The sequence below is a fragment of the Balaenoptera borealis genome, assembly GCF_965194805.1.
Source record: "Balaenoptera borealis genome assembly, chromosome: 2".
Lineage (NCBI taxonomy): Eukaryota > Metazoa > Chordata > Mammalia > Artiodactyla > Balaenopteridae > Balaenoptera > Balaenoptera borealis.
In genome coordinates, this window is record NC_138867.1 from 62643753 (window position 1) to 62665783 (window position 22031).

The window sequence follows — 22031 nt, forward strand, 5'->3', positions numbered from 1 at the left end:
TGGTATGTACTGATCTCCCTACTTGCTTTACCTTCCCCAAGCTCAGCCAGATCTTCCACATCTTATGTATAAGTTTTTTACAACTTTTACTTAAAGTCTCTTTGTGTACCATCTTAAGACCTTTCTGGAACAAATCTAGATATAAGTTAATATGTAAATAAGAACATGGCCTTCCTTCCAAGAAAGACAGGTCTGGGCTTAAATCTCAACTCCAGCCCTCAGGTGAGTTGAGTAACCTTTCTGGAGCTTTAACTTCTTTAGCTTTAAGTTTGTGGGATTGCTGTGCCTGTTACATGGGATGATGCACGTGGTGGGGTGGGTCCTCAATCCCCTCTTGTCTTACTGGGGCACAGAGCAATTAGTTACCTTTAGCAAGGTCCCCCGAGTCCCAGCCCCATATCCTAGGGTTTCATTTTACCAAGTTTCAGGGAAACTCTGTCTGTATTCTGAGGAATTTTAAATACAGCATCTTATTTTACTAAATAAAGACCTTATTAGGAAAAAAAAAAAAGTATATGTAGAATATTTATATAGTGACTACTTGCTCAATTAATGTTAACCCCAAAATAGGAAATAGGCTTTTCCCATAAAACTAAATATATTGTAAATTTATTTTGTGATATTTAAGATATCAACAAACCAGAATGTATAATCCAGTAAACACCTATGTACTCAGTATCCACTGCTTAAAAAAAAAAATCAACGATGAACAATACTTGAAGCCCCTGAATACACCTCCTTCTCCACCAGTAGGACCGCTTGCCTCCATAGGGAATTTATAAGCATTTCTTTGTACCGTTATAATATACTCTTAAACTATATTCAGTATTATTTAAAATATTTTAAAACCTTAAATGGTACTCTAAGGTATGTGTTCTTCTGAGACTTAATTTTTTTACTTGATGTTTATGAGATTCATCCATTTGGAATGGGTAGCTTGAGTTTCATTTTCATTGTTGTATAATTTCCACTGTATGGATATTTCTTGATATAAATTTTTTTTGGTGATGGATGTTAATGGATTGTGGATAAGGCTGTCTCCAAATCTTGGGTCTAAATCTGCTCCAAGTGTTCTTGTAAGTGCTTCCTCATATACCCCAGGGGTCCATTCACATAGGAGGTGGATTGTAGGTCGTATGTAAACTTCATCTTTACTAGAAATCCCCAGAATGTTTTCAAAGTGGCTGAACCAATTTACACTCCCAACAACAATGTATGAGTTCCTGTGGGTCTACTTCTTGCCCATGCTAGGTAGTGTTTGACTTCTTAATTCTACTGTTCCCTTGATCAGAAAACAGCTGGTTGTGACATGGTATCTCATTGTAATTTGAAATTTTTATATTCCTGATGACTATTGAGCGTCTCTTCATACTTGTATTTCCTATTCTGTGAATTTCTTTTTCAGATCTTTTGCCCAGCTTTCTTTCTGGTTGTCTTTTGATTGTTTTTAAGGATTTTGTTATGTTCTGGTTACTAATACTTGCTGGTTTCCTATACTGTAGATGTCATTTCTTGGGCTAGCACCTATCTTTTTTTCCCTTTTATTAGAGTATTTTTTGCTTTTGCTTTTGGTGAATAAGAGTTTTAATATTTGAAGTCGAAGTGATCTTTTCTCTTATGGTTGTCTATTTTGATGAGTAGACATTTATATGTCTGTATTTTTGTGATAAAACCTCATGCTGCCAAATTAATATTCTAAACAGCAGAGCATAAAACATGGAGTTGGTAGATCTGTCGCCCACTGTGAGTATCTCATGACTATGAGTAATCTTCCATATATATAATGTGTGTGTATGTAACAAAAAAGACTATAAAAATTTTTATTTTGATTCTAGTTTAGGGATACTGTTTGGGGGGAATAACTCATCAAATGTGAAGGACTGTATCTTCCTCTTGCCTAAATGATCATCTTGTGTTTCTGGAGTGGCTTGTCTGGAAAAAACCCTGTGGGTATCTGAGTTCAGGTATGATAGTTGAGTCTGGGTGCTCAGGTAAGTGCTCCGTTGATGTCTGTTGCACAAATGAATATGTAATAGCGTCTAAAGTTGACAACAGACATGTCTGCTCAAAGAATAGACTAGTGGTTCTCAACCCCGTTTGCACCTTAGAGATACCAGTTCTCTTGGTTTGAAGTAAGACCCAAGCATTAATATAATTAAAAAGTTCTTCAGGTACTTCTAATAAGAAGCCTAGGTTGAGAACTTCTAGGTAAGATAATTGGAAGCAGGAAGGGGAGGAGAGGGGAGGATTGGGACCACCTGTTTGGCTCTGAAAGGTCCAGGGGGCAGTGGAACATGGCGAGAATCAAAGTGAGGTGAAGGCTGGAGGCTGGTGTGAGGTCAGAGCTGCCCGCTGGGGCCTGTGGCTGATCAGAGACAGGAGGAGGAAGGAAGCATTCTGGGTGTTCGGAGGACAGTGGGCCTGGGAGGTGAGGCAGGACGAACCAGTGGTTCCCAGTCCGGAGCAGCGATGCCCAGCAGCCTCAGGGTGGGGCACGTGGAGGCTGCACTGCTGGTGCCTTTCTGACCAGAAGCCACAGGGCAGGCGTGGGCTCATTTAGAAGGGACAAGTCAAATACCACCTTTGCTTACCCAGAGCTCAGAGGAATAAAGAAAGTAGTTTGGCCTGGGAATGGAGGGTAGACAGGGGACCCCTTGAGAGATGTAAATACTGTTTTAAAATCAGAGCCAACAAGGCAGCAGTCAGGGTTGATTAAGGATATTTAAAAATAAGAATGATCTTTACAATGGGGCACCCCTTTCATGAAGTGAAGTTGGTTTGGCCCTGAGCTGTGCGTGTGTATACACCTGTGTGTGAACACTCAGTACTGCAGGTGGTGGGGAGGGATGGATTCCCAAGGAGTTGCTGAAGTGGGGAGGATTCAGTCTCTGAGCTTGTTTTTGGAAGGTAGAAGTCATGGCAACTCCCTACCCACCCCGACAGACAGAGACACACACATACAGAACTTCTCCTTCTCAGTCCTGGTGGCAGCCCTGTTAGCAGCAGCACGGACTACGAGGGTGTGAGCAGAGATTGCCAGGTGCTGAATCCATCTGCAAAATTGGAATAGAGTCCAGAAACCCATGAGAGAAATATGGGGAGTGCAGTCAGAATTAATGCTGTAAAATTTGGAGCATAATGAAAGAGCAGTGCGCTGGGAGTCGGGAAACATGAAGTCTCAGTCCCGACTCTGTTACTTACAATCTGTGTGATCTTAGGCAGTTTAATTCAATTCCATTTCTTTATTGAGCGCCAGCATTTACTGAGCACCTTCTAGAGGCTGGGGACAAAACAGTGAAAAAGACAATATCTGTGTCCCTCAGGACACTCACAACCTTGCCCAGGGGAAAGATATTTAAATGGGTAGTAAAGTAAATGCTAAGAAGCACACAGGAGAAGCACTGAGCAGAGAGAGTGGTGAGTCCTGTCTGGGTGCAACTGGACCTGCACAGCCTTCGGAGAGTGGGGGGCACTTGAGCGGCCCTCCAAGCCTGAGTCAGCCCTGCTGAGCAGATGCAGGAGGAAGGCCTTCCAGGTCAGTCACTTTGCCTGAATTCTCACCACCTTCATATTTGAGGGAAGCTCTAAAACCGGAGTCCAAGTTATTTAACACAATTCCGGAAGCTACCGAGAGCTGTGGCCACCACCACCAGAGAGTATGCTGCAGTTACAGGTGGACCAGCTGCCTGAACTGCTGTGATTTCTCTCAAGACTTAGTCTCTTTCATCGGGTTACCCTGCACCAGCTGGTTTTCATCTTGGAGTTCCCTCTCCTTGGATATGAAACCAAGCTGGGGGGAGGGGGCGGGCGGTAATTTTTTTTCTTGATCGTTGTGGTGTATTTTACCCACTTGCTTTCACTGCTCTAGTTCCTACTCATAGCAGTGTCTTTGTTTTGTTTTTGCAAAATTTCTGTTCTTGACTATCCAGAAAGTAGGCAAACGAAATGGTTTTTCTCCCCGAGTCATAAATCTGATCCTGTTAATCCTCTGCTCAAAAACCTGCAGTGTGGTTGGTGCCTACAGAATCAAAAGGGATTTCCTTTCCAGAATCCTCTAAGAACTGACCGCAACCTTGTCTTCCCTTTTATGCTCTGTAATCCAGCTTCTCTAGATTCTTGTCTTCTCCCCGACGAGCATCTTTGCATTCTTGCCTCTGTGCCTTTGCTTCTGTTGTTTCCTATGCCTGGAATTTCCTCTCCCAACCCAGTCTCTTCTTCTTCTCATCCATGACCCACTTGTCTTCATAAAGCCTTCCTTGATCTCCCCACCTTCAAAACCAGAAAGATGGTCTCCTTTCTCTCAACCTCAAAGTCTGAGGGGAAATGTCTATCAATCAGAATTCTGTACCTCACTGAACTCTCAAACAAAAGCAAGTGATAGAAATTTGCATATCAAACAAGTCTGAACGAGTTTGCCTCTCATAGACCCTCTCAGAATGAAAAGATATATTCCCAGTTGCATGTTCAGGGACCTAGGTTGCTACCTTGAGATCAGCCAAGGTGAAAGTATTTACACCGTAGAATCAGTAAATGATACAAAATAGGACATTTCTTTTTTCCTGAAGAGCCAACTTATCTGAGTGTGAATTGGTGACCCTGCTTCATGTATATATGTATGTGTGTGTGTGTAGGTGACCATGTGCACACATGTGTGTACACATAAATATTCGACACACTATTAACGTCGGACAGTTAAAACTGCACTATCAGCCAGCAGTGCTTCCTCATTTGGCTGCAGGGAAGAGCCGTGGGGTTGGAGTGACGAGGCAGCGTGTCTCTCTTCACACTCTCAACTTATCCTCCTCTCCTCTCCAGAGCTGGAATTGTAATACCTATGACCTCACCTCCTTCTTGCTTCTGTGTCCTTGGCAAATGTGGTCACATCCTGGAATCAGAGCTGACACACTAACTGAGGATCTGTGTATCTGCAGTTGCTCAGAGTTCACTCTTTGAAGTGGAGAATCTTGGCTTGACTACACAGACATCAGTCAACGGTCTCCTGTTTCTGTTCATAATTTGTTCTCTTAGAAATGGGTGAAATGCAGGCAATAAGACGGCCATGTTAGAAGGAGAACTCTGCAGACCGCTGCTGCTGTCTGTGCCCATACCTGCTGCTGGTCAGGCCTTGGGCCATCCCTCATAGGCCAGGAGGAGAGGTTCCAGTTCTACCGGGATAGTTGACCTCTGTTGGACACAGAAGCCGAAGTCTGATGACTGGAGCGCAGACCAAGAAGGAGAAGGCACACCAAGAGACAGGAAGTGACGTGTAGGTCAGGACTAGAGGAGCTGGGAAACCGAGGCTCCCAGGCTGGCGGTGAAGTTGACCTGTGCTCTCTGGGGGGCAGCACAGGGACGTGGGGCTGGGGGGGGATGGGAAGGGATGGCAGAGGCCGGGGTCTTGGAGAGAGCTCAGCGACCTTGCGGTTCCTCTCCTGGGCTCTGCCTCAGGTGGCAGCTTCCTGCTGACGTGGATCTGGAGGAGGTTAAAATGCCAGATGCAGGCAGGGAACTCTTGTGCTGCAGGGGAAAGCTGGAGGATCTTTCCTGTCTGTCAGCAGGAGAAGGATCTTCTTGATTGAGGCTTGCTTCTAAAACTGCATGCCGTCACTCCGTGGCTGTTGCTTTTCTCCTGCCAAGGTCGCTCGTGTGAGAGTGCCGAGCACAGGGCTGGAGACAGAAGGGCCCCCGCAGTCATCAGCTGCTTTGCTGGCAGAGTTGAACACGGCCTGTTTAACAACATCGTGCACACATTCGTTCCTTCAAAGTACAAAGGAATGCGTCGATTAGGAGGGAATTATCACTTTGGGGGCAGTCTCTGCCCTTGCCCCAGTCCCTTAGCCTTCCAAAGCGAGCCACTTTTTATTTGATTGCTTTTAAACTTTTATTGATGTCTTGTTTCATTTGTCTTCTGCCCCTGGGTGCCCCTGTGCAGGGCCAGTTTTGCTGGAGAAAGCGCAGGAGGCCCTGTTGCAGGGGCTTCTGTGGGTGGTGCAGGCACTCTGCCAGGAGAGACCAGAGAGCACAAAGATACCTCAGATTATCAGTCACATTTCTCTTTCTGTACCAAACTGGTTTCACTTCTCAGTGGTTAACTTTGTAGCAGAATTCTGGCCGTTGCACTGCTTTTGAGGGAGGGTGTCTGTTTCAGACGATAAAAACTGCTTTTAGGGTGAAGCTGCGGTGGCGGCCAGAGCCGCAGTGATGCAGGAGACCTGGTGACGTTCTCCTTCCAGGGGAATTCTTGGGGCTGGGCACGTATCAGTACAGACCCCTCACAGGGCATTGTTTTGCTTAGAGAAAAGCAACGTGAGTGTGTCACTTAGGCCTGAGGACCGCAGTGCAACACTGAAGGGACTTGTCGCAGGTCCACAGGCTCAGGGACCCGAGGAGTCATTCCAGCCCTGCTGGAAGGACTCACTGTGGGAAAGCTGCTTCCCCAAGCAGGGCAGGAGAGCCCAGCTTTGCTCTCCTGAGAGCTCACCGCAGAGAGCGGGCCGGAGGAATCCTCCTGACAGAGGAAAAGGACATCGGCAACTCGTGGTTATGTTTTGGAGAAGCTTCACACCATGCCCACCTGCAGTTAAAGGGCAAGAAAGGAGAAAGGGAAATTAGTAGTCTTCAAATCTAATGTAAAGAAAGTTCTGCTTTTCTTGTTTAATTGATAAAGCCTCCTCTGACCCTTGGGTCACTGAAATGTCTCTGGTCCTGTGAACTCCGATGCTTGCTGAAGCTGTCCTGTCTGACTCACAGGGGCCAACCTAGTGTGTTGAATGCAGGATAAGCTGCTAAGTAGAGGCAAAATGACTGCAGCCTCTTAGAGAAAAACAAACCTGGATCCATGGAGGTGAGGCCAAGACCTTCAATCCGATTGTCTAGAGAAGAGTTATTTTTAGAAATCCAAGTAAAGTAATTAAAAATAAAGAGAAATATTTTCTCTCTGCTTACAGCCAAAGGCAGTTAGATGGTGTTGGCCAGTGAACACCTAAGCTCATTGCTGGAGTCATGGGACAGAGTTCAGCTTCCTGTGGTCCTGGTGTGAGGTTACTCAGTTTATTTGAGGAGGTACAACTGAAATGAATAATTTAGTCATGGTCAACATGAGTAAGAGTAAGCTGTTTATTCCTCATACTAAAACATGAAGATAAAAAAATAAGATTAAATATAGGAACACTCTTAAACCATCAAAATGCTTTAGCTTCCACACATGAGAGGAATTTTTACTCTTTGGAAATTTCGGAATAATAACAGCCTGGCATCATGCCCAGAATAGTAGGTGCTCAGTAAATAATTATTGAGTTGTTTTCTCCCATAAAGAGTAAAGAATAATATGTGCTTATTATAAAAATCCATGCACTTAAGGTAAAAGTAACCTGAAATCCTACCACTTAGCCTTGAGGATATATCCTCTCAGACATTTCAATGCACGTAAATGTATACATTCTTTTACAAAACCAGAATTGTACCGTATGTGATATTTTATAAACTGTCTCCATGTCAATAAATTGGATCCTTTTATTTAGCTGCAAAGGGGCATGACATAATATCCAGTGTAAGGAAGAATTTGTCAATTCCTGTAGTTTATGACTTGACACATCTCATGTGCTGTTTCTGTTTGTTTGTTTGTTTGTTTTAGCAGGTCTCTTCTGCAGAGGTACGCATCGGGCCCATGAGACTGACGCAGGATCCTATCCAGGTACACCTCCATTCCTCTGTAGGGACTTGGTTTGCAGAGCAAGTGGTTATAGAAGCACTACGCGAGGGGCTCTTTCATATACAGCAGATGGCCATCCTTGCCCTGACGTGCATGCCCACATATCCGTACGTGGTATGTGTGTATATGCCTGTGTGCAAAGGCTTGTTTTTATTAATGTCAAACTTGAGGAATCAGATTGCTTTCTTGAAGACAAATATTGCCCCATTTTGAGTATAAATAATATAATAGGTAGAGCGATTGCATGGTAGGTTGTGAGGGAGAACAACTCTTCACCAAAAAACGCGTCTATTCTACATGCTGCTTCCGCAGCTGGAAAGAGAAGAAGCCGTGTGTGGTAAAGGGCAGGGCTTTGCCACGAGCCACGGCTGGGTGGGAATCCTGGCTCTGCCTTTACCAGCTCTGTGACCTTGCATGTATTGCTTCACTTCTCTACCCAGTGCCTTGTCTATAAAGTGGAGACGGTAATGTCTCTCTCTTAGGAAATTATGAGTTCAGTGAAATAGCATCAGGTACTTGGGACACTGCCTGGCAGTAGAAGGTGCTCAGTGATGGTAACTTGTCCTGTGTGACTAGAGGCAGGCAGCCTACTGGGCTCTGAAGCACCAAGGCTCCTGGTTCCAGGGAGAGAAGGGGCCAGCGCCTGCAGCCTTGACCACCCTCTAACAGCAGCAGCACCCGTGTCCTTCCCACCACCTCTCCAGCCTCCTGTGTGCCCTGTGAGGAAATAGGTATGAGAGGTGTTTGTTAAGTCCTCATCTGCATCTGCATCTTCCTGGTAGACCTACATGAGCCACCTACATCCTTGTAAAACTGTAGCTTGTTAGCACCTGGAAGCTTGTGCTGCACTTTGGACAAGTGAAGATGCAGAGAAGATGTAAATAAACCAATTAACATGTAGATGAAAGTGAAAAACCAACCAAAGAAATGTACTGTTTAAGAGCGGTTGGAAAAGAAAATAATTTACTGTTGCTTGGAAAGGAAATGCAAATCTAGGGAAAGGAAAAAAACAAGAGGTTTAAGCTTGGGAAAATTGGATGAAAACAAATTTAGGAGCAGAGAGAGAGAGGAAGAGAGAATTTATTAAAATAAACATAAGCCACACTATTTATATAGAATACAAACAAGTGGAAAATTCCAGTATTCATTCTGGGGGCATGGACTTTGTAGTCCATTTTGAATAAAGGCAGTGACAAAGGTTCTGATATCAGTATTTATTCCCAAAGTAATTTCCAGAATTTTTCTTGGGATTAGTGTCATTTTAGATCAGTTACTTTAATTTACCTTCATTTTTCACCCTGTGCTGTACTGGCAATGAATGCTCATGATAAGGGCATCTCATTCTTAAATCTTTTTTTTTTTTTGAGATTTTTTTTTTTTGATGTGGACCATTTTTAAAGTCTTTATTGAATTTGTTACAATATTGCTTCTGTTTTATGTTTTGGTTTTTTGGCTGCGAGGCATGTGGGATCTTAGCTCCCCAACCAGGGATTAAACCCGCAACCCCTGCATTGGAAGGTGAAGTCTTAACCACTGGACCACCAGAGAGGTCCCCAAGGATGTCTCATTCTTATAAAATATAATTTGTTAAATTGTAAAGTATTTTAAATACTCATAAAAGTACATGTGTATACCCATATCCACTTTTATGAAATATGCTAATTTTATCAAACATGATAAATTTATTTTATCAAGGATGTCCTATTTGTCTCAGAGTTCTTTTTAGAAACAAGAGATTACAGATACTTCAAGCCCTATTTATCCCTTTGCCCTCCTCTCTCTTCCCTAAAAGTAACCACTATTTGGAGATTGATTATGATAGGTATTTGTATATTTCTTCTACATATTTATGTATCCATTTTTAAAAAATATTTATTTACTTTTGGCTGCATTGGGTCTTGGTTGCGGCACACGGGATCTTTTGTTGCAGCACGTGGGATCTTTCGTTGCAGTACACGGGCTTCTCTTTAGTTGTGGTGCACAGGCTCCAGAGTGTGCGGGCTCAGTAGTCGCAGCGCGCAGGCTCTCTAGTTGTGGTGCATGGGCTCTGTAGTTGTGGCATGCGGGCTTAGTTGCCCTGCAGCATGTGGGATCTTAGTTCCCCGACCAGGAATCGAACCCGTGTCCCCTGCATTGGAAGGCGGATTCTTAACCACTGGACCACCAGGGAAGTCCCATGTATCCATTAATATTTACTTTGTTTTGAATATTTTAAACTTTATTTGAAAGGTGTCAGGCAGCAAGCATCATTCTGAAATTTTTCTTTATCATTTAGCGTCGTACCTAAGAATCTATCGCCTAATCTAAGGTCACAAAGATTTACTCCTTTGTTTTCTTCTAAGAGTTTTATAGTTGTAGCTCTTATATTTAGCTCTATGATCCATTTTGATTTAACTTTTGTATATGGTGTGAGGTAGGGCTTCATTCTTTTGTTATGTGGATATCTAGTTGTGCAGCAGCATTTGTTAAAAAGAATATTCTTTCCCCATTGAATTGTCTTGGCATGTTTTTCTAAAATCAACTGACTATGATTGTGAGCATTTATTTCTGGATTCTCAATTCTATTCCATTGATATACGTCTGTGCTATGCCAGTACCACACTGTCTTGATTTCTGTAACTTTAAAGCGTGAGTCCCCCAACTTTCTTATCTTTCAAGATTGTTTTTACTATCTGGGTCCCTTGCATCTTCATATGAATTTCAGGACCAGCTTGTTAATTTGGGGAGTGGGGGGGACCAGCTGGGATTTTGATAGTGATTGCAATAAACCTGTAGATCAATTTGGGAATATTACTGTGTTAACCATTTTGTCTTCCAATCCATTAACATAAGATGTCTTTCCATTTATTTAGATTTTCTTTAACTTCTTTCACCAATGTCTTGTAGTTTTTAGTGTAGTGTTTTATATTTTTGTTAAATTTATTCCTGAAATATTTTATTCTTTTTGATGCTATGGCAAATGGAATTGTTTCCTTACTTTCATTTTTGGGTTGTTCATTGCTAGCGTATAGAAATATATTTTTGTATATTGATCGAACTCATTTATTAGCTTTTACATTTTTGTGTGAATTCTTTAGGATTTTCTATATACAGGATCATATCATTACTACTTTCTTCCCAATCTGAATGCCTTTTATTTTGTTAGCCTGATTGTCCTGCTAGAACCTTCAAAACAATAGTGTGTTTAGATACTATTTATAAGATATATCCAGATCTTTTCTCAAAGTGGTTGTACCATTTTACACTCCTACAAGCAATGTGAGTTCTTATTACTCCAAATCCTTGGTAATGTTTGTTTCAGTCTCTTAATTTTAGCTCATCTAGTGGGTGAGTAGTTCTATCTTATGGTAACTTAAATTTGCATTTCTCCATGACTAATAATGTGAGCACTTTTTTGTTCGCTGATTGGCTATTTTTAAAATCTTCTGTGAATGTTTAGTTAAGTCTTCTGCCCATTTTTAGTTGGGTTGACTTTTAAAAAACTACTGAGTTGTGAGAATTATGTATATATTCTTGTCCCAAGTCCTTTATCAGATTTTGAAAATATTTTCTTCCAATCTGTGGCTCTTCTCTTCATTTTCACAAATTTGGATTTTGAGCAAAAATTTTAGTTTTGATATAGTCTAATTTATCACTCCTTTTATGGTTATTGCTTTCTGTGGTCTATGAATCCTTAATCCCAGGTTGAAGATTATTTCTCGTTTTCTTCTGGAAACTTTATTGTTAAATTTTAATTTTAGATCTATAATCTATCTCAAGTTCATTTTTATGTATGGTGGAATAAAGAGGTCAAGGCTCTTTTTCCCTCCATGTTGAATGACCAGCTCCATTTGTTGAAATGACTGTGTATTCCTTGCTCCATTGAATTACTTGATGCCTGATTCTTTGATACTTGTTGCAACTTGTTTGGTAGCCAATAATGTAGCCAGTTTTGAAATTTTCCACAAAAACTTTTAAAAAGATGTATCTCTATTTCTGGAATACAGGTTTCTATATCTGTGAAATTAATTCAACTTTATTAATGATGCTATTCAAACCATCTCTATCTTAATTTCTTGTGTCTGTTAGTTTCTATTGTAATGGATATGTCAATATCCTCAATATTTCTTAATATTTTCTGATGTTTTGAGTCTGTCATGTTAATGTACATCCAAGTTCTAGATTGCTGTATGTTCTTGGTGACTGTTCCTTTTATTATTATGTAGTGTCCCTCTTTAAACTTCTGCCTTAATTTCTATTTTATTTGTTGGTAATATGGCTGGACCAGCTTTCTTTGGTTAATATTTTCCTGGTATATCTTTTTCTATCTTTTCATTTTTGGTTTTATTTATAACTTTATGTTAAATATTCCTCTTATAAGGAGCACATAGTTTTATTTTTCTAAAACCTATTCTGATAATCTGACTTTAATAAGAGAGTGTAATCTTGTTACATTGAGTATGATTACTGATACAATTAGTCTTATTTTGTATTTTCTATTTGTTACCCTTTTTCTTTTTCTCATGTATCTCCTTTTTGTTAAGTTGACATAGTTTTCAGAATTACCTTTTATTTTCTCTGTTTTAGAAGCTATAGGTTAGGCTTCTATTTTAGTGGTTACCCTTAGCTTATTTTTAATATGTTTGTTTAGCAGTCAAATTTTATAACAAAGTCTCAAGTGTATCATATTTCTGTCCTCTCAAATACGATATAGTCCTTTGCAGTATTTAAATATCCCATAATGGACTCACTCCCTCATCACAAAAACGATTGTCTGTAATTTTGGACTTATTATATTTGGTATGTTAAAACATAACGAACATTTTAAATTTGTGCTCTTAAGCTATGAAATATAATAGTAAAACTAATGCCGTGAACCCACCACCCAGCATAAGAGGTGGAGTGTTTCCAGTGCTACCGTGTACCCTGCCTGGTTCCTGTCACATGAGTTTGGCCCCCATGACAGCAGATACAAGTGGTCAAGAGTCCCTCTCTGAGTGAGGGACAGAATAATTAAGAGACTCTTTTTTAAAAAAATAATAATTTCAACTTAGAACCAAGGATGCCTTTACTCCTGTGTCTCATTCAAACGTAATTTCACTCACTGATCATCCAGTTCGAGTCTGTGGAGTACCTATGTGCTCAAGGCTCTGCACCAGGTGCTGCAGGGGAAGGGGGCCGAACAATGACCCCTGACCACCCAGGGAGTCTGGCTGGTTGGTTTTATTGTCTATTACATTCTAACTTGAAAGGCAGAGATATCTAGTCAAGTGTTCTTGTGCTTCTGATACTGTCATTGCAACTGTCTTCGAAATGGCCTAGAACCTTAGTTTTTAAATTTTTTTTTTTTTCTTGGAGAAAAATTCTGTAATTTTTTTTTTCTTGGAGAAAAATACCTACTCTGTAACTTCACTGCCATGCGGAAAACGTTAACTACGTCAGCCGGAATGCTTAGGACTTGGGAGGAACTTACTTGACAAGCATATTCCAGGATGTGGTTGCTTTGAGGGTGCACTTCTGAGGTCACCAGGGGAAATTTGCTCCCGTGTAGAGACCAGGAGGTGTGATGTGGCCTGGCGGGAGTGCTGCTGGGAGTGGAGCGGGTGGACATGCCTCATTGTATTGTAGAGGACAGCTCTCCTGGGTGAGTGCCTGTGACTCACAGCAGGGCATGTTTTCCAGTCTTAGCAAAAAAAAAAAAAAAAAAAAAAAGTAGGGGAAATATTATGAGGCAATAGATTTTTATCAGCATGATACCATATGAAAATCAAGAGGTCTTTTCTTCGTCAGTGCTTGGAGCATATTTACTTCCCCGTGTGTGGAATTGTCTCTGCTTAGAGTGCTGTTGCCCCTGCCCCTCACAGAGCTTTCCGACTGGACTTGGAAACAGATCTTCACTGCTCTGGCCTAAGGGTTTTCCCAGCAAGACAGCACTTTCCTTTAAAACTTAAACTTCTATGTTGTGTGGACATGGATTTTTTTCTGGAACCATTATATATTGGAGACTTTATGTTGGAGATCCTTTGGCCTTGTGGGAAGCTGTTCTTCACATAGTAAATGAAATGACAGAGTGATGGAGATGTTCAGACTCAGTAACTTGCTGTGGTCAGCATCTGCCCTCCGGTCTGTCCTTACTGCTGGTACCAAGTCAGGTCCTCTACCTGGCCCAGCCAATTTCATGGAACCACAGAGTTGTTAGGAGTTTTGGTCCAATATTTTGGGGGTAAAATAGAGTACGTTACTTAATGATTGCCCAGGCTCAGGGGTCCAGCCAACCTCAGTTCAAATCTTGTTAGTTGTGTGGCTGTGGGTGTGTCTCTTAATCATCCCATATCTCAGTCTCCACATCTGTAAGTGGGGATGATGCCCATCTCAAAAGAGTTGTGAAGGGTTATTAAAATGAGATAGTACGTTTAAAGTCCTTTCAGTATCATGACTGGCCCTTAAATTCTCATTAAACTGTAGCTGCTCAACAAAGCCCTTACTTTGCATAGTTCCAGTGTGTGCAAATTTCAGAGTTAAGTTAACATCAGATCACCAAAAAGATGTATTAAACAAGACGTATTAGCGTTACTTTCTTAGGGACATTTGAGGAAAGCTCCCAAACCATTTTTTCTGACTGAATCGACCCCACCTATGGTCAGATCGGCCAGCTGTTTAGTATGATGTGGATATACTTATATATGTGGTCTACTCTAGAAGCTACTTGTTACCTGGCTTTTGCTTAAAGCCAAACCAAGTATTCTGAAAATTAGATGTTTAATAGTAGACATTGATAATCCATTTGGAGACATGTAGACACACTCTTTCTAGAAAGAACACTAATAATAATGAACGCTTCCATTGTCTTCAAGTTAAGGAAAAGCTAGGGTTTTTTTTTTCATCTTTTTCATAATTAGCCTTCCCCAGAGAATACAGTTTCATACTCACTTAGCTATCAAAGACCGCTTATTGCTGTTCTCAAAAAGATAGTTTTCAGTACTTTCTTGATAAAACATGTCAAAGGAATGGTTACAATACTTGTAGCACAGCAAGAGGACATCAGGAAAGATTACTGAAGGAGAAGCTGGGAATTGTGGGTCCAGCTCTGCCGTTGCTCTGCTTGGGGAAGTTGCTGAACTCATCTGTTGATTGGGGGTTGATGGATCACCCCCAGAGTCCCTTCCTGCTCTGAGAACTCCTGAGAGTCATGGTCCCTGCCCTTGTCATGGCCACTAGGACCCCCCCAAGTCCCCCGGAATCTGAGTGCTACCCCCTGCAGCCTCTTACACTTCATTCTCTGGGTCCTGCTCTGGGTCATCCCTTACTTCATTATTCTGGCTTGAGTTGAAAGATGAATTAAACTTTGTGGTTCCGGGCTTCCCTGGTGGCGCAGTGGTTAAGAATCCGCCTGCCAATGCAGGGGACGCAGGTTCAAGCCCTAGTCCAGGAAGATCCCACATGCCGCGGAGCAACTAAGCCCACGTGCCACAACTGCTGAGCCCATGTGCCACAACTACTGAAGCCCGCGTGCCTAGGGCCTATGCTCCACAACAAAGAGAAGCCATGACAATGAGAAGCCTGCACACTGCAACAAAGAGTAGCCCCTGCGCACCGCAACTAGAGAAAACCCGCGCACAGCAACAAAGACCCAACACAGCCAAAAATAAAAACAAATAAATAAATAAATTTATTTTAAATAAATAAATAAACTTTGTGGTTCCAGGAAGGTGTAGGTAGAAATAGAGGGAGACCCTGCATGATAGTTTGAGGTATTCATAGCTACGTTTGAAAAGCCGTACAAGTAGCCCTGGCTTTGCACAGTTCCAGTGTACACAGATTAGGGCTAAATAACAACAGGCCCAAAGATTGCAGTCACATTGGTGTTTTAATTGTGATGATTGCATCAAGTACAAACTTTGCTGCTGGCTCTTCAGTCCACAAGTCATTACATAAATAACAAATGTGCAGCCTGAGCAGTGACGAACCACATCACTTTTTTCGAAGTCTTTGCCTGTTAGTTCCAGCACCGACAGCAGAGTGTGCGGTTGTGTCGCCCCTTTATCTCTCCGTGATAATTCGCATGGCATTACAAAATATATATAAGTATATCTTTGAAAGAAGGAGCTAGCCCACAAAGACGGGAGTGTAGCAAAGGAATGGAAAGCGATAATGCTGGAAGTGAAACAGCAATGTAAATGGAGTTAGAGAAGAAAGCTGACTGGCAGTGTGGACACTGCAACCTGTGAGAGGTTCTAGAGGGTAGCCAGAGGAAGTTAGTCAATGCAAGTTTATTGAGCTAAATGAAGAAAGTGGTTGTGATGAAAAAGACGAAGTGATGCCAACAAAAAACTGCACAGTAATTAAAGGAACTCTGGGGACATTTCATGACATTGAAAGTACAGAGGATAAAATGTTGGAAGCTGATCCAAACGTAAGAGTTTATAATTCACCAAGGCGTAGAAAGGAGGCTCATTCTGTATCATAATTTATACAACTGGAAGAAGGCAAACACTGTTCAAACTACTCAATAAGCTTAAAAATTTTTTTTAATTCACAGTTTCTAATGTTTTAAAGTAAGTGCACTGAATAAATATTAATTTTACATTTTTCATTTCGCTATACATTTATAACCAACAATAGAAGAGTTTTATGTTTTGACAAAATTTCCAAATGTCATGGAACCATCGTTTTTACCATCCTTCATTAAGATTGCTTTGCGTGGTCATTTATACGGTCTGGCAGTGCCATGCACAGTGAGCACTGCCTGTGTTTGTGTTCTGATCCTGGACAAAACCCAAGCTGGCCAAGATCTGCTCCAGAAGATGTTTCCTCATTGCCCCGGGCTTCACCCCAGATCTGCTTTTAATCTTCTTCTCTTTCGCTGTGTTTACAACAGTGCAGTGAGGTTGATATAACAAAACTACTTCCTTCTTCCCGTTCTCCTGTGCCTAGATTCTTTCCCTGGATGCCATGTCCTTGCTCTGTCTTTGGTCACTGCTTATTAGTGCATCTCTTGTACTTATCTGCTTACCTGAACCTCTCCCCTGCTTGCGTCCTAGGGGTAGAGACTGGACTATGGTTGTCTCTGTCAGCTTCTTACTCTCAGTTCTTAACATCTTGCATGATAGGTCATCAAAAGTATTCTTTGAAGGAACGTTCCACATACTATTTGGAGCAAGTAAGAGTCAGTTTACTTTTACTCTTTATAAATTAAGTTCAGCTATATGCTTTTATTAATTATTTTTTAAAATATATTTTACAAAATCATTTTATGGGATTTGCCTCAGTGAATGGTCAATAAACATTTACAAACTGACATGTTTGATAAAGAAACTAAATATTGATACATGGAATGATAAATCTGAAGAGGGACTATATCCCAAAAGGTTTTTGAGGGGTTGTGTTCTTTGGTTTTAAGTAACAGCTGTCTTACACAAAATAGTAAATGAGTAAGAAATAGATAGTGCGTTTTTTTTTTCAGAATCCAAGGAGGAGTTGAAAAGCCATGGCTTAGAAAGGGTGACAATGAGCCATCTCTGAGTATTTTGACAGAAGGGATTTAAAGTTCTTCCTTCAATATCTCTGCTGTTAATGAGCCATGGGTCCTAATTCCCAGCCTCTGTGTCTCTCTGTTCACATTTCAAATTCCCGGAAACAACATTATTAGTCCAGCTGTGGCCTAGGAGATGGGGACAGAGAGTACAGCTTTGGTTACTTGGGTGTGCTGCTTTCCTAGAGAAGATAGAATTTTCCAGAGATAGGCAGACCTTAAAAAAAGTGATTACTATAGTACTTTACTCTAAAATATGTATATATGTATGTATATATATATATATATATATATATATATATATATATATATTTTTTTTTTTTTTTTTTAATTCCCATAGATTTTCACTTTGCTTAGGAGTTGGATTATTGAAAAGTAGTATTTCTGAATTATTTTTTTATGAATGGAAAAAATTTTGAATACTACCTAGAGAGATTTTCTAGTGAGTACTCTTGTAATATAAGTACTCTTGTTTCAATATGTAGATTTTAATTTTTATTCAGGTAGGGGGAGGACAACAGATTAGGAGAGCCTGTCATTGAAAGGTAGTTTGTTACAGTTTCCGAGAGGAGGGGTGGGCCGTGCAGGACCACAGAGGGAGGCACTAAGGTTGATTGGAGGCAGGGAGCCTAAAGGGGAAAATGTGGGCCCGAGCCTTGATTGTGGTTTCTGTGGGCAGCAGTGAGGCAGGAAAGCAGGGTAGACAGGTTTAGCTAGTTTGAATCATTCCAGAGGAGTGTTGGGCAGAAGGGCTGTCCCTAGTTGTCTGGTGCCTGGCGCTGGAGTGATTAGGGCAGGTAGATAGTGGTCCAGAGGGTTAGCAGTGATAGAGGTGGTAGGAGTACGGACTGGGTTGGTTTGCATATGAAAAGTGTGTTCCTAGGCAAGTCGTTTGCTTTCTCTAGGGGTTGGAGAATTGGCTATCCCTCTGGGGCATCTCTCCAGGGTCAGCAAGGCTCCAGACATCAAAGCATCAGAAATATCAAAATTAACGAGGCATCATTAATACAACTCCCCACTTTGAATTGGTTTTTAAGTTTCCAAGTGAAATCGGTGTAAGTTCCTAAACAAGGCATTACCAAGATCGAGCCCTCTGCTGTGACCTCCACTTCCTCTCCCACCAGCTCACCCTCCTCTCTGTCACACTGGCTTCCTTGAGTTCCTTGAACACATCAGGCATGAGTCCCACTATAGGAACCAGTGGATCTGTTCCCTCTTTGTGGAATGCTTCTTCTTCAGTTATCAACTTGACTTTTTCATTTCCTTCAGACATTTGCTTACATGTCACTTTCTCGGTGAGGCTTACCCTAACCACCTTACTTAATACTGGTCCCAGCACCCACTATGGATCCCTCTTACTTGACCCTACTGTCTTTACCTAGCACTTACCACTTTTAACATTCCATATCATTTGCTTATTTATCATGCCTGTTGTCTGTTTCTTTACCCTACAATGCAAGAGGTCTTTATTTTGTTCATCAGCATACTCCAAGCAATTAAAAACATAGTAGGTACATAGTAGGTGCACATAGTAGGCACATAGTAGGTGCTGGCACATAGCAGGTGCTCAGGAAATACTTGAATAATGACATTATTTTTCCAAAAGTGGAACACTCCCATCTTTTAAGGACATCTAAGACATATGAGATTAATAACTGTAGCGATGTCCAATATGGGAATACAGTTAGGTTCTTACTGCATTCGTCAAATATTGAGGCATAGATGGTATAAAGGAAATATAAAATGTTGAGATTGTTGCTTAGCAATCATAGTTCAGCCAGACAGATGAGGTAAGAAGTTCTGTCACCTTTTCTGACTTCTAGGCTTTGCTTACTGAGTTTCTCATGCTAATACCACAGCTACATCAAGTAAAGGGCTAGTGACTTTTTGTACAAGCCAGTTTATTCTACTTGATTTTTTTCATTGTAGCTCCATTGTTAACAGTTCTGTTTGAAGGCTTTCTTTTCACATCAAGATCCACAAGACTGAGCCCCTCACTTCTCTTGGAAGAGCCACCTCCCGTTTCTTCCTAGAAGTAGCTCTGTAGCTGAGGTTTTGGGGGATAGACTGACCTGAGGAGTGACAGACCCTTGCCCAGAGTGAGCCGTTAATAAGTGTGGCTGCCTCATGTGTTACTGGCGTGTGATTTCGAGCCATGTGCTAAGAAGTAAATGTCAAAATCATACTGAAAAATATTATTTATCTTCTGGAAACATGGCATTTGAGAAAACGGAAGATGATTCAAACAGCATAGAACAAATGACATTTATAATACATTCAGATGTTTAACAGTAAGGAATTATTGGAGAGGTTTAGGTATGAAATGGTGGTGTGATTTTCTTTTCTTTTTTTTTTTTTTTTAGAAAAGAGTCTTTATCTTTAATAGATGCATATGGATGAAATATGTGGAATTTGCTGCAAGCTGATACAAGAGTTGGAAAGTGGCTAGGGATAGAATTGAAGCCAGATTGGCCAGGAGTTGGTTATTGCTGAAGCCACGTGATGGGTACATGAGGATAATTTCACTGTTGTTTCTATTTTTCTATATATTGTCAATTAATGAAGCTTTTTTTTTTTATTTTATCTGTGGCTGCATCAGCTTTTTTTTTTTTTATTATTTTTGGCTGTGTTGGGTCTTCGTTTCTGTGCGAGGGCTTTCTCCAGTTGCGGCGAGCGGGGGCCACTCTTCATCGCGGTGCGCGGGCCTCTCACTATCGCGGCCTCTCTTGTTGCGGAGCACAGGCTCCAGACGCGCAGACTCAGTAGTTGTGGCTCACGGGCCCAGCTGCTCCGCGGCATGTGGGATCCTCCCAGACCAGGGCTCGAACCCGTGTCCCCTGCATTGGCAGGCAGACTCTCAACCACTGTGCAACTAGGGAAGCCCAATGAAGCATTTTAAAAATGTAGTGGTAATTGGGCTTCCCTGGTGGCGCAGTGGTTGAGAATCTGCCTGCCAATGCAGGGAACATGGGTTCGAGCCCTGGTCTGGGAGGATCCCACATGCCGCGGAGCAACTGGGCCCGTGAGCCACAACTACTGAGCCTGCGCGTCTGGAGCCTGTGCTCCGCAACAAGAGAGGCCACGACAGTGAGAGGCCCGCGCACCGCGATGAAGAGTGGCCCCCGCTCGCCGCAACTGGAGAAAGCCCTCGCACAGAAACGAAGACCCAACACAGCCAAAAATAATAAATAAATTAATTTATTAATTTTAAAAAAAAGAAAACTTTAATAAAAAAAAGAACAGTTAAAAAAAAGTAGTGGTAATTATTGGACAATTTGTCTTGTTTCTGACTTTAAATGAAACACAGTCAGAATTTCATCATGAAGAATGGTATTGGCTATGGGCTTAAAGGACCAGAAACTTCCCTTCTGTTCCTAATTGTTTAAACCAGAAGTGGATGGTGAAGAATATTAAATGTCTTATCAATATCTTGAGATTATTATATGTATTTCTTATTAGACCTATTGCTGTGACATAGTTTTATTCCAATTGACAGTAAAAACCCTCTTACATTTTGCAGAAACCCTGCACGTAGTTATCCTTTCACTCAGACAGTAAGTGCTGACCGGCAGGGGGTCACAGCAGGAACAAGACAGGCAGGTCCTTGCTGTCCTGGAGCTCAATTCTAGTGGGGAAGATAGACCATAAACAAGTAAATGAACAAGTTCAGGTGGTGGTATCGCCATCTCTGGCTTTCTGGCCACCAGGGAGTCTGGGTCCCAGAGTCCAGGGAATGAAGAGGGCAACATGGTGGGAAGTACGGCTACCTTCTTTTCAGGGAGCGAGGCTTCACTTTCCAATGAAGAAAAAAGAGGCACGTTTCCTCACCTTAGCTCCAATAGCTTCACGTTTCATGATTGTTCTTTCTAGATTTGGCAAGCGCTAGGTGTTGGAATTAGTTTTTGAGATTGTTTTGAGTTCCCATCCCTTCTGTGTCTGGATAAGGATTTAAGTGCTAAGTTTAGAGAGGTGGCCAGGTACCTTGAGACTAACACCAGCTGCCCTGGCCCCAAATATGTGTATAGGTGAATCATAGTCAAACTTGTGTTGATTAGCCTGTTTTCATTTCAGTGCTCAGTCTATTTAAAAACGAAGCCAGTTAGGAGATTACAAACGGGTCACAACCACCAGCAGAGTGATGGACCATGTATTCTGTGCTCACTCAGGCCTCATAGCTAGCTTACATGGCACTGTTCTTAGCACATCTGACGTTGGAGAAGCTGTAGACTGAAGAGATGAACTACCTTGTTCAAAGACACCCTAGAATCAGTGGACCGGCTGGGATTTGAACCCAGGTAGCTTCTCTCCGGAGGCTGCATTTTAAACCAGTATCTTGTAGGCCCGCTTTTAATACTCTCTAAGGATGATGATTACTGTCAAGATTCTCTTTTCTTTGTGTTCCAGGTTTTGCTGATCTTTGCAAAGGAAGACAGTCAGAGTGATGGATTCTGGTGGGCCTGTGACAGAGCCGGTTACAGATGTAATATTGCTCGGACTCCGGAGTCAGCCTTGGAATGCTTTCTAGATAAACATCATGAGATTATTGTGATCGACCACAGACAAACTCGAAACTTTGATGCAGAAGCAGTGTGCAGGTACCTTAGATATGTTAATATGTTAGTAAATGTCCACTTAACAGCTTAAAATGAAATTCATTTACAGATGTCTTTCGTTCTAGCCCAAATATTTCTAAAATATGTGTTGCTGTTTCTAAGTAGTATATACAGATTTCTGTGGTGAAGGCTATAGCTCCTCCTATAGCCTTTTCTATTTCTCCACATTTGAGTTCCGATGAATTTAGAGGTGTGA

At 41.6% G+C, this 22031-nt stretch overlaps 1 protein-coding gene across 12 annotated transcripts in view; it reads left to right on the plus strand.

The window, feature by feature from the left end:
* Positions 1–22031, plus strand: part of PDE8B (phosphodiesterase 8B) — a 328186-nt gene that overhangs the window by 165134 nt on the left and 141021 nt on the right. For 6 of the 12 annotated variants that reach the window (XM_082376089.1, XM_082376088.1, XM_082376087.1 and 3 more), the window contains 2 exons: positions 7634–7693; positions 21627–21817. In XM_082376089.1, the coding sequence (XP_082232215.1) occupies positions 7634–7693; positions 21627–21817 (251 nt within the window). Of the gene's footprint in view, positions 1–872; positions 6845–7633; positions 7694–21626; positions 21818–22031 lie in introns of those variants that run through there. The other 6 variants (XM_082376080.1, XM_082376090.1, XM_082376082.1 and 3 more) reach the window with 2 other exon arrangements.